This window comes from Cricetulus griseus, assembly GCF_003668045.3.
Source record: "Cricetulus griseus strain 17A/GY chromosome 1 unlocalized genomic scaffold, alternate assembly CriGri-PICRH-1.0 chr1_1, whole genome shotgun sequence".
NCBI classification, from domain to species: domain Eukaryota; kingdom Metazoa; phylum Chordata; class Mammalia; order Rodentia; family Cricetidae; genus Cricetulus; species Cricetulus griseus.
In genome coordinates this window covers 129,756,436-129,768,768 of record NW_023276807.1, presented here as the reverse complement: position 1 = coordinate 129,768,768, position 12,333 = coordinate 129,756,436, and the positions used below count along the sequence as shown (strand labels likewise).

The following is a 12,333-nucleotide window of genomic DNA, read 5'->3' as shown; positions in this document are numbered from 1 at the left end:
TAATAATAAAATATCTTTATATGACCAAGATTTATTTTGGGAAATTGTCAATTATAATATATAAATCTGCTATGATCAGAGTTTACCAAAATAACTTTTTCAAATATTGAGCACACAGTTGAATTTTTACCTGAAATTCTTATTCAGAATATGAAATGGTAGTTTAGTAAAACTGGAATTTACAATGTTGGTCAGCATTTACATTGCAATGTCTTATGATGCTTTAATCAGTGTGTCTAGAGTTTAAATAAGTAACAGAATGGAAGGTTGTTGAACTCATGCAGTTAAATGTCAGCCATCCCATGGGCTGTAGTAGATAATATATTTAAGATTCACTGTTTGACAAGCTGACACAGGAGTTGACTTGTCATTGCTTGTTCTAGCCCTTGCTAGATCACAAGCAGACAGCTAACCTTCCATTGTGGGATTTCTTCTGACTAGAAGGAAAATTCAAAGTTTGAGATATTCACAGTTAGTGACAGGGTTATATTGGTCTTAAAGGACCACTTGTACATTTTGGATTTGTTTCACTGACTACTAGAATAATTACCCTTGGATTTTCAAGGATTTTAAGTCATACTGGCAAGTGAATAATGAAGTAAAATTTATTAAAATTAAAATCAGGAAAATATTATTATTATCTTTACTGAATTTAGAAAAACAATTTTAACTAGGTGTATATATGAAAGGCTTTCCTGTTTTTGAAGATAATTTGCTGTGCTATTTCATGTAGACACAAACTCAGAGGTTGGATGCTTTGGATGTTGTACAGTAAATGGAAAAGCTAAAGGACTAAAGAACCATTGGACCACTGTCAGAATTTTTCAAAGAGAAAATTGCAGAATCTGTGGGTCCAGGTAGTTGTGGTAGAGTGGAAAATGAAAACAATAGATGAAGATGTCAGAAAGCAAGAGCCAAGGATTACAAGCACAAGGGCTAGTAAAAAGCAATTCCAGCAACATCAGAATTGTGTTAGAATGCTGTTGTTGGCTTTGTCTTCCTGGAAGAGCATTGCAAGAAGAGAAAACTAAAATAAAATAAGAAAGGATAGTAGATTTCCTTTTTCTTTTAAAGTGACAGGCAGTGATGTTCAGAAATGTGAGCCATTTCATCCCTTCTCCCTGACTCCCCACAGAGCCCCAAGATTTCATCACCTGTTCTTCCCTTACTGTTGCTGAATCCAAAATATCCAAACCTTAGCTAAAAACCAAGATTGAGTAGTGTGTCTTTAGAGTAAATATACTTGAGATGCATTGGTATTTAATGCGTTAAGTTTTGTGCTAAGGATAAATGCCAGAGTCCAGTCTTTGGCAGAGACCAAAGCACCATTTTGCTTGCCTATAGAGACCTCAGAAAGTATCAGGGAGCCTCACTTGGGTGACATCATAGGCTGGGAGCAGGTATCTGTCCAGGCAAAGATGAGATGTTACAGAGTCACAGTGGAAAAAATAAACCAACTCATGAAGACCCTTCCATTCACAAAACAAAAGCTTTAAAGTCATGACAATTATCCCAAACTGCTGTCATTAGCCTCATCTTGTTGACATGATATTTTGGTCGTAGTGAGGAGTAGAGACTGAAAAGACAGAATCAGGAAAAGAATTGTACCAGGTGTTTTGGTGACCTCAAAGAGAGGGAAAGTTCTGAAGTAACATAGAAGAACTGCAGACAAAGTGAGTATTTCAGATAACAGGAACCAAAAAAAAAAAAAAAAAAAAAAAAAAAGGAAAAGAAAAGAAAAAGGTTCATATTTCTGTCATGGTACTCAGTGATTTTCATTGAGTTACTTAGAAATAGAATTGGAGAGCTAGGAAATTGGAAGAGGAAGACTAAGTTGGTATGGCTTCCTCTATGCTATGTGGCCTCAACAGATAATAGAGGAACAGAGAGACAACTGGTGGGTGGAAGGTAAAGGGTTTCTTGTTAGTTTGTTTGTATAATGTGTGAGACAACATCTCATTTATGTGGATTTTAGGGTAATCTGTGTTGGGGGTAAATTTAAGTAAAGCAAAATTATAATATGAAGTGCTTTTTAAAAATTCACAGAACGCTATACATCCATGGGCATACCAAGTTGGATTTCACAGTCTGGCATACTGCAATTGAAAAAGCAGCAGGTACAGATGGTAACGCATTACAAGATCAGCAGCTCTGCAAAAATGACGTGCCCATTATTGTGAACAGCTGCATAGCATTTGTTACACAGTATGGTACGTATCACAGGATGTTTATTCAACTCCTAGAACTTCGGGAGTCTGTCTTACGGTTTCCAAGTGCTACCTCCATTGGAACGAATCAGTGCCTTTTCCCTTTGTAAGGACACCAGTGAGAACTAAAAGCACAGTCGCTGCTCAGCTTCTCCCACTCCTCCCAGGAACACTCATTTTCACTGGGTAATGCTTTCACACAGCTACCTTGGTCCTTCATGTCTATGAATGTGCTATGTAACCCATTAAACAAAATGGCATAAAATACATATAAAAATAGTAAAGGCAGTTTTTATTGGTAAAAAACTTTGAGAACAAAGCCAAGAGTAATTCACTGTGCTTATGTGAGGTTTTTAGAAATAGTAAAAGACTTTGAAGATCCCCCATGGAAGTCCTCAACCTTCCTGGGGAGCAGAAAGGGGATGGGATGGGGGTGGATGGGGGGCAGGAGGGGAGGGGAGGGAGAGGGAACTGGGATTGACATGTAAAAGAAGCTTGTGTCTAATTTAAATTAAAAAGGGGGGGAACTATAGCATAATATGCAAATTGATGCCCTTTCTGTTAACAAGCAAAAACTATGTGTGTGTTTATTTCATTAACCATACGATAGTCAGAAGATTATATTAATGGTGATCATTCCTTTTAAAGATTGTCTCATTTGCTACAGATATTTTTATGAACAATTATCAGGCAAAAATGATTTTGTCTATGCCTACTTTGTCGAGTTTCATTTTAATTTCATGCGGTAGGGCATGTTTTCAAAATTTACCTAGAAAGTAATCTTTATCTTCATATTTATTTTCAAAATATTATGGATCCACAAATTATATATACATACATCATTCCTATGTCTTAAAGGAAGAATTTATTTAATTGTTTATTCATTCACTCATTTATTTATGTGGCTCTTGGTTCAAATCCAGGGCCTTGTGCAATCCAGACTAGTGCTGTACTGCTCATGTATTCCTTGGCATGCATTTTGATTATAATGTGTTTTTCACCTTTTCATGGATGGATAAATGTCCTTATGCAAAAAAAGATGCAGAAAAGAATAAAATGATAGTATTTCTTAAGTTGTATTAACTTTCTAGTCTCTTAATATTATAGGTTTCTGGGGTGTTTTAACTTGAAAAGGAGACATGAATAGTGAGAAAAATGTAGTAAAATATTATGTTGTTAAGCGTGCAGCCAGAGTGAGCAGTTCCCCTTGGATCTCTTCAGTATTGATTGTGTTTGTGCTGTATGTATACCAAGGCTATTCAAATAATCATATGTGTGGACCTTACAATGGGGTTTTTCTTTTTGCTACCATAGTGAGCTAACATGTTTCTTATCTGCTGTAGTCCTTTATTTGAGAACCGCAAATGGTTGTCTTCATGTACTGTGCTCAGCCATGTTAGCTTGGCTACATTTCACAGGACTATGAAGGGCACATACTGTGTTAGCAAGGATATAAGCTCACAGGGAACTTTCACTTCACATTAGTTTCATAGTGACATAGCATCTTTTTAAGCTGACAAATGACTACAATAACACAGGTAGTTCCAGTGTAACCAATTGAAAGTTTCTCTGGGGAAATCACAAGTTTCCCTGTGGTGTTTATTTGAATTTAAAATCATTAAGCACTAGGTTATTTCAACTATATCTGTTATATTTTAAGAGCTTTATAACTAACCCAAAGTGTATTAATTTCTACTTTAATGTAATGTAATAAGCCATGATTGTTTAAATTTTAGTAGAATGTAAGATAAAAACCTTTATGTTCTGTGCACTAGAATAAAGATTTGATAGGCTGCACAGCACTCACAGGATGCAAGTGTTTGCCTCAGAGTCTCTATAATAGCAATTATTTTAAATGTCTTAGGCTCTTGATTAAAATATAAAGGACAATTTTCTGTGCCCTTCATGTAATGTTTTGAATTTTACCAAGTTCAAAATGTATTATGGATTTAATCTTTGAATCAAGTATAGTAATTAATTCTTACTGGAAGTTAATTTCAATTTATATTAAGTGATATTCAATACTTTTAAACATCGGTGTGTGTGTGTGTGTGTGTGTGTGTGTGTGTATGTGTGTGTGTGTGTGTGTGTATCAATATCACGGCACATAGATGTATGAGTCAGATGACAGTTTGCAGGACTCTTCTCTTCTGCCTGTGGGTCCTTGGGATCAAATTCAAGGTTACAAGCTTGGAGCAAGAAGCTGCTGTAGTTGTTTAATTCCTTGGTGTTAGAAATACTCTCAGCATGGAATGTTGTGTCTCAGGCACTTAGCTGAAATTACTTTATTGAATTTATTTACCTTTGCAGTAGTAGTCATTCACCAAGTGTCTTTTGAGTTTTCCCATGTCCTGTTCCTGCCAGTTATAAAAAAAAATCAAATCCTTGACTTCTCGGGGCTCATAGATTGATGGTTCAGAAATAGGCACATGGGGAGATAGTTACATATTGGGGTCTAAGATTCTGTGGTAAAGAGGCTCAATGTTTTACACTGTGCATGGAAGTTTCCTCCAGAGTAGAGGGTGTAATAGATAGCTTTATGTTTGCCTCTTTAGGAAAATGTTTGTGTAGTTCAGTGTGCCCAGAGTGTAGTGTGCAAAGAAAGTACACATACAAAAGGCATGAGGTTAAACCAGCTCTGGTAGGTTTTTAGTACATCATTATAAAACTGTAATTTTTCTCTACAGGCATTAGGAAGATTGTGTCTAGATTTTAGGCTTCTGACATTAAGACTAACAGACCTATATTGTTTACCACATCATTAACATTGTAAGGACAAATTGACCTGCATAAAAACAGGAGCAGGGATCTATGTAATGGAATGAGGAACCAAGATATAGATAATAGCAGATTAACAGATATAAACAGAAAGAAGAGTGAATTTTTGACATATTTTTAATGAAGTGAGTTACAAAGATTCTGACTTGGCTTAAGGTAAGGAAAAAAATAAAACCATCTATTGAGATTAGGGAATTTAAAAATATGATTGGTAGGGGAGCTGATAAGTGGAGCAGAAAATCAATTCCTTTAAGTTTTTATGATTTCCTATAAGGTCATGACCGGTATATGTGTCTGTCTCTGTGTATATATAATGGTGTGTTGTTTGTGTGTTTGTGTGTGTGTGTTTCTGTGTGTGTATGTGAGTGTGAGTGTGATGAAATTTTAAGACTTAAAATCCCGGTAAAAAATGGGTACACTATAATATGGGATGATAAGAAAATTCTCACCCAGAGAATTTTCTGATGTGGCCAAAAGAGAATAGAAGTGAGGCTGGAAGAGCAAAATAAATAGAACACTGGGGAAATAATAGTCCTGGAGGGAGAGAAAAATGGACATAAGATCATGATACCATACAATGCCATGATATTAACATGTTGGGAGCAGGTTCTGAGGGCTGTCATATGCTTGCAGTGGTGTCATTATCCTAAAGCTGAAGGACATCTAGATAATACCATTGATTTGCTTAATGATAGTGCTACAAACCCAGGAAGTTCCCTGGGGAGATTGTATAGGAATATAAGCACATAGAAAAAGTACCATCAATTTATCTTGGTTTCACAAGGAGAATGATTTGAGGAGGAACCAAAGATTTTGTGTGTTTGTATCACCACCACCATCATTTTTCATCCCCATTCTGACACTAATCACTTCTTTGACTTTTATGGAGTACCTGATGAAACAATGAGTTGGAAACATTGGGCAACAGTATAGGTAGGCACAGCAAAAACAATAGACAAATATGTGTTGAGAATATGAGGAATATATACCCAAGTTTTGTACTATTCTGTCCAATTGTAGGCAAGCTTATTTTCTGAGAATATGGGGAAATTGACCTTGAGGTAAAAATACCTTTGAAAAGGATAATATGGAAAACTGGAGGGTGACTGGGGGGAGGTTAGCTGAGGCTGAGGATCTGATGGTCTATTCGCCAGGTTCAAACTTAAAATAGAGAGGTGCAAGGTCTTTAACCTCATGTCTTATGACTTATTTTGTTCATCATCCCCATGGAAGACTCTGTTCTGTTTCTAAGATATCAAATAGAATGGCTACAGATACTTCTCATATTACTTTCTACATTTTTATTACAGGGTTAGGATGCAAACACATTTATCAAAAGAATGGTGATCCTTCGCACATAAGTGAACTCCTGGAGAGTTTCAAAAAGGATGCAAGGAGTGTTAAGTTGAGAGCTGGAAAGCATCAACTTGAAGATGTGACAAGTGTGCTGAAGAGTTTTCTGTCTGACATTGATGATGCGCTTCTCACAAAGGAGCTCTATCCATACTGGGTCTCCACATTAGGTAACAAATGCCCTTGGGTCAGGACATCATGCCTGCCTTCTAATTTAATACTCAGGATTTTCTTTTAAGTCTTTGATCATTTGAGAATTACTGAACTGCATTTGTTTCTCTTGCCATTTACTCTACCTCTTATTAATGTAACTGACAAAATTTTTATTCATTTTCTAGGAAATCCACATAATCAGGTAAAGTTACACCACATGGAATCTTAGGGGATGAATATATTAATAGACCAATGGTTAATTAAATTCTTTATTAGGTCATGCTACTTCTACTAAAATTATTTTATATACATTAAATAAAACTAAAACCATGGCAGCGTTGACACACACCTTTAATCCCAGCACCTGGGAAGCAGAGTTAGGTGGATCTTTGTGAGCTTGAGGACAACCTGGTCTACAGGGTGAGTTCCAGGACAGCCAGGGCTACACAAAGAAATCCTGTCTTGAAAACCAAATGAAAAAATGGAAACTTTAATTAAAACTAGCTCCTTTGTTGAAGCCATACAAGAATAAGAACGTTGTAATCATTTTAATATTTTTACTTCTTTATTGTTTTAATTCCATACTTGTAAGCACTATGTGTATTTTTTAGTAATCCAATAACATTTTTCATGTGTGTAAAGTGTTTTCAAAATGCCTATTTTCAATCTTTATAGTTACAGTTTTTAACTTTTAGCCTTTTATATGCAATAATAACACAGATATTTCCTATATATATACTATATATGGAAATATATTTTGAAATCTATTTTGAAAAATTTTTGGAAAATGGCTCTTGGATTTGGCTATATTGTTCAACCTTAAACAACTAATACTTTTGAAGGGATTGATTTTGAAATCATATCACAAGATAATGATGATTTTTAATTTTCCACAATAGCCCTTAGTAATATTAGCAAGAAGACAATAGAATTGTCACTAAAATTGTAGTGTTTGTAATTTAACTACCTAATTCAGAAGGTAGTTTTTGATTTGCTTTCAAGTGTTTCTCTAGTCAAGAGGGCTAGCTATAATCCCAAGGACAGATAACAGTATAATTTCCTGGGATGGAAACTATGTCATTACTATGTCTCCATAAGGCCAGTTTTCCTATGATCCTCATTTTAAAGATACTTTTAGTATAAATAACTGTGGCAGTATATATAATTTATGAATAAATAAAATTTGTCTTCATTTAAAATTATTCATCAAAAAATAGATAGCCAATAAGTTTTTGCTAAAATTGTCTAGTGACAGAGAACTCTTTACTGTTGTCAGTTAACCCAGAAGAGGTGTTTATCAAGTGTCAAGATTTTTTCAGAAAGTAATGTTTTCATTTTTGACTTGTGGATGAATATTTAAAAAACCTTTAGGTCTTTTGCTTTTAGACACAATATGCCTCTCCCAGCCATTTCTGAATTCATAATTTTGGATCTCACCTTAAACCATGACTTTGTGTGACCTTACAGTGTCTGGCTCAATTGAAGCTAAGAATTCTTGTAGTAAGCCAGGCATGGTGGCTCATGCCTTTAATCCCAGTACTCTAGAGGCAGAGGAATATGAATCTCTATGACCTACAAGGAGAGTTACAGGACTGCAAGGACTACAAAGAGAAACCCTGTCTGGAAAAATAAACAACAGAAAAACCCAAATAATTCTTATAGTACTATATTAATTATTTATAAAATGCATGGATAGTCTAAGAACACTTAAAATATCTGAATTATTTTTATAATTATTTTTAAAAATTTTCTTGGTTTTTGTTTACTAATATAATACATATATTTCTCCATAAATGTTAAATATTGAATTTTGCATGTTTAATATAGTGGAGACTGTGGTACAAAATTATAATTTTAATCACATTTTTAGTGTGTATTCTACCTTGATTTCAGTATCAGGATCATCTAAAGTTTCCATAGTATTATGTTACCACATAGTATACAGGAGCTGGCAACTCTGCCAAATACTCTCATCCATGTGTTGATAGTCAACTTGGGTTTAGGTATTAAATAAGAATTGTAATCCCAAGGTTTTCCTACTATGGTATTGATAATTAAATGATTTAGATAGTACATTTTGATTATATTATTTTCCATCTCCCAATTCCTCCCTGGTCCTTTCTACCTCCCTGCCTACCCAACTTCATGTATTCTCTCTTTGGGTCTTTCTGTGTCTCAATAGAAACAACAATAGAACTGATACACAGAGAATTCACACAGACTGTGGACTGTGATAGCATGCATATAATTTACACAGGTTCAAAGAAGACAATTCCCAGCACTGAAATAGAGTAATACACATAAGGTCCTACCCCTAACCAAGAATTGTTTCTAATTGATACTATTTGGGAAAGGGAAAATCAACTTTCTCCAATAAAGTTCCACTCCCTATATCAAACAAATTCCAGGGCAAGTTTCGTTCCCAGGAATAGATAGCCAACACAAAATGGGCTCTGTATTTTTTTTTTTTTTTGCTTTTTTTTTGTTTTTTTGTTTTGGTGTGTGCATATGTGCGTAATTTGGTTGGTAAATTATCCCAATTCTGAACTAAATTGCTCACTGTATACCTTTCCCCATGAGTATATGTCTGTGTGCATGTGTGATGCATGCTTGCTTATACACATGTGTAGGGGGTGTACATACCAGAAGTTGGTGTCATGTCACTTTCCCAATAACTTTTCACCTTACTGTTTTGGGACATTGTCTCTCAGTGAACTCAAAGCTTTTGAATTGACTATATTGATTACCTAGAAAGCCCAACGTATCTTGTTACCTCTGGTTGCCCATGATTACATGGTTACACTGCCATGCCTGATATTTTACATGAGTGCTAAGAATCTAACTCAGGTTTTCATATTTGCATAACAAAGACATCACCTCTGTCCACTTACCATATTTTCTACATGACCTGAAATCTCAACTAAATTTTTCTAACTTTTTTTATTTTGAGAGTATCTATTTATTTTTATAAAGTAAATGAAATGCCTTCTACTACAATTAGATCTAAGTGTTATAATATGAGTTAGATTTTACTGAATGTATGAGATTGCTTCTAAAACCATGAACTAGATGACATGGGGGGAAATGTTTGTTTTATCTTAGAATAACAAATAACTCTAAACTTATTGGGTGACTTGGATATTTTCCCTTCCTGCTTTTCTGGAGTTATCTCTGTTCCTTTTATAGATCTCATGTGTGGTTTAAATGAGCACAAGAGACAACACTTGTGATTTTGAATAGGAATATACTTGGAAAGTATGTCACAGTTCCTGCATCCCTGGCGGATTTTAGGGAACTTTTCATGTGACTGTATACATTTAAAGAATCTTTGGAATGTCCCTGGCTTTTCTTAAGTAATAGCTAGGTAGGGCTAAGCAGGAAATGGAAACACCTTCCTTTCAAAGGCCACTGGATATTGAAACAGAAGAGTAATTGCAAAGTCAGCAAAAGTTGTTGCTCTGAACAATGGTTTGTACTTCCCATGTCAGCTAATAGTTTGGATTGAACTGCCATTATAATCCATCTCAATTCTACAATGTGGAAAGTCCCCAGGTCTCAGTTACTCTTGAGATTTGCCTTCTTGGGTTACAAGGAGAGAGGGCAATCCTTTTTCATTTGTCTTTTGATGGTCCAATTAATTTCTTTTCCTGACAAAGGCACAAGGCCCATTATCTTTTAAATCTGAATTATGGTATTAAGACTTGTTCATCACCTCTTTCACATTGTCTTTTTTCTTTATCTGAGATTTGAAGGTAACCTGGCCGGTAATAGGCCCCTTTTGTAGATCACACCAATAGTACAGTTCTGGGATGTCTCATAGCTTTGGAAAGATCTTTAGGATTTCATAAGTAAAAGAGGGTCAGAAATGTCATTTTCAAATATAATTGATGAAGTCCCTCTATAGCCAGATATACCTTTGGCTTAGCTTTTCAATGTATACTGAGATTTGAATAATTAGTTCACTGTATTCCTGTTAAGATGTAAAAGTACATAAAATAGGCTATATTAAAGGGGAAAAAATCCTGTTGCCCTCCCATTTTGAATGTGCTTAATTTTGAATTGCAGATTATAAGAACCATAAAATATCATCTTGTGATGATGTTTAAATAGATTGTATTTTAGAATTACAGGAAATTGTGTTAAAAGTTTGAATGTTTTCTCTTGAAACCTGATTTTATCATTTATATGCTTATAACTATCATTTAAAATAATATTGAAAGATGTGACTACAATATAAATGGTTAGTTTAAATGTAAAGAATTTTCTCCCTAGATATACAAGATGAAAAGGAAAGAACTGAAAAATACAGAGCATTCATCCGCACTCTTCCGGGGGTCAACAGAGCAACACTGGCAGCTATAATTGAACACCTTTACAGGTAGGTGGACTCCTGAAGCTTCTGAGCATTTTAAAGCATGACCCCTGTCAGTATGTCATTGTCTTTGAAACTTAAAGTTGTGTAGCTGGACTTCCATGTCTTACTTGAAGACTTATAGATCTTAAAATCTGTTACTTTACCCTATGTTTCTGTAATTAAGGTATATTTATAGTTGAGCATGTTGGAGATGTTCATATATAAGTAAATGATTGTATATGGCACCTTCTGTATGCTGTTAATAAGCAGGACATTTAAAACTCTTTTGAGTATGTAATTGGAGATGAAATTGATTTTCTTATGGCACCCTGTGAACATAGCATATATTATACAAACCTGTTTCTGATTATGTGATATGGTCACAAATGTTTAAATACAGAAGTTTATAACATGATGCATGGAACTACAGATGAGTGGCTGTGTGACTGCATACTGAAGGGCCAGAGTTCTGTAGTAGGAAGATCTCTGAGAATCCAGTGTTTTCATTTGTGAATTTTATATACTTGTGACATAGCTGGTTTTTTTTAAATAAAAGTAGCTGATTTGTAAATGAGTTTTAGAAATATCCCACAATGTTTTATCTTCACCAAATGGATATTCCCTTGTAACATGTAAACTGTTACCATAAAACTGCTTTTTAGGGTTTTTGTTTAGCTCCCAGTTTTGTTTTCCTTTTGTTAGTTGGGATTGTACACGTTAACTGTGATTCCATAGTGAGCTATAGACAAAAACCTATAAAACATATATTCATATTGTATCATACAGGTAACTATATGAGATGCTAGGACAAAATTGAATATATAATTTTAGAAGTAAGAGAAAATGGAATCAATATATGTTGATGTCTAAAAAAGTCCACAGTTCAGACAATTCTTCAGTGCTCAAGAGACAAAGTAGTCACAGTACTAGGAAGCTTGTAAAGAAGAAATGCTTGAGCCCAGCAGTTTGGGCACATCCTGAGTGCCATAGACATTGTCTAAAGAAGCATGTAAGCGAATGATGGAAGAGAAAGCCAATATGTGAGTGGAATGTATCATCTGAGACATAGGAGTACTAGATGAACAGAACAGTTGCATGACAGGAGGTTATGACAGGCTTTGTAAGTCGCGTAATTCTATCTGGATGTTATAAGAAATGACTGATATGATTTGACTTAGTATAGTATCTCCTGTTAAGGGAACACTTGGGAAGAGACAGAGAACCCTAATTCAGAAAGATTTCCCTGGGCTCGAGGAGAAGGGCAGAGTAAGACTATCAGAAGGCTGGTTATGAAATACTGGGAAGCAACAGCATCTTGGTACCAAGAAGTAAAGAAAGCAGTCTACAGTGTACACAGTTTATTCCAAAAATTAAGATAATCAGAAAAACTAAGTGTATTGACAGATAAAGAGGCCCACAGAGGGATGGCTCAAGAAATTCAGGAACTGGGTAATGTCATCAAAAGTGTGAGGAGTCACCTTGGATGCA

General features: G+C 35.0%; 1 protein-coding gene across 2 annotated transcripts in view; it reads left to right on the top strand.

The window, feature by feature from the left end:
- Arap2 (ArfGAP with RhoGAP domain, ankyrin repeat and PH domain 2) overlaps window positions 1-12,333 on the top strand; it is a 145,266-nt gene that overhangs the window by 86,304 nt on the left and 46,629 nt on the right. For both annotated transcript variants that reach the window (XM_035453443.1, XM_035453442.1), the window contains exons 19-21: window positions 2,047-2,210; window positions 6,296-6,508; window positions 10,764-10,869. In XM_035453443.1, the coding sequence (XP_035309334.1) occupies window positions 2,047-2,210; window positions 6,296-6,508; window positions 10,764-10,869 (483 nt within the window). The remainder of the gene's footprint in view (window positions 1-2,046; window positions 2,211-6,295; window positions 6,509-10,763; window positions 10,870-12,333) is intronic.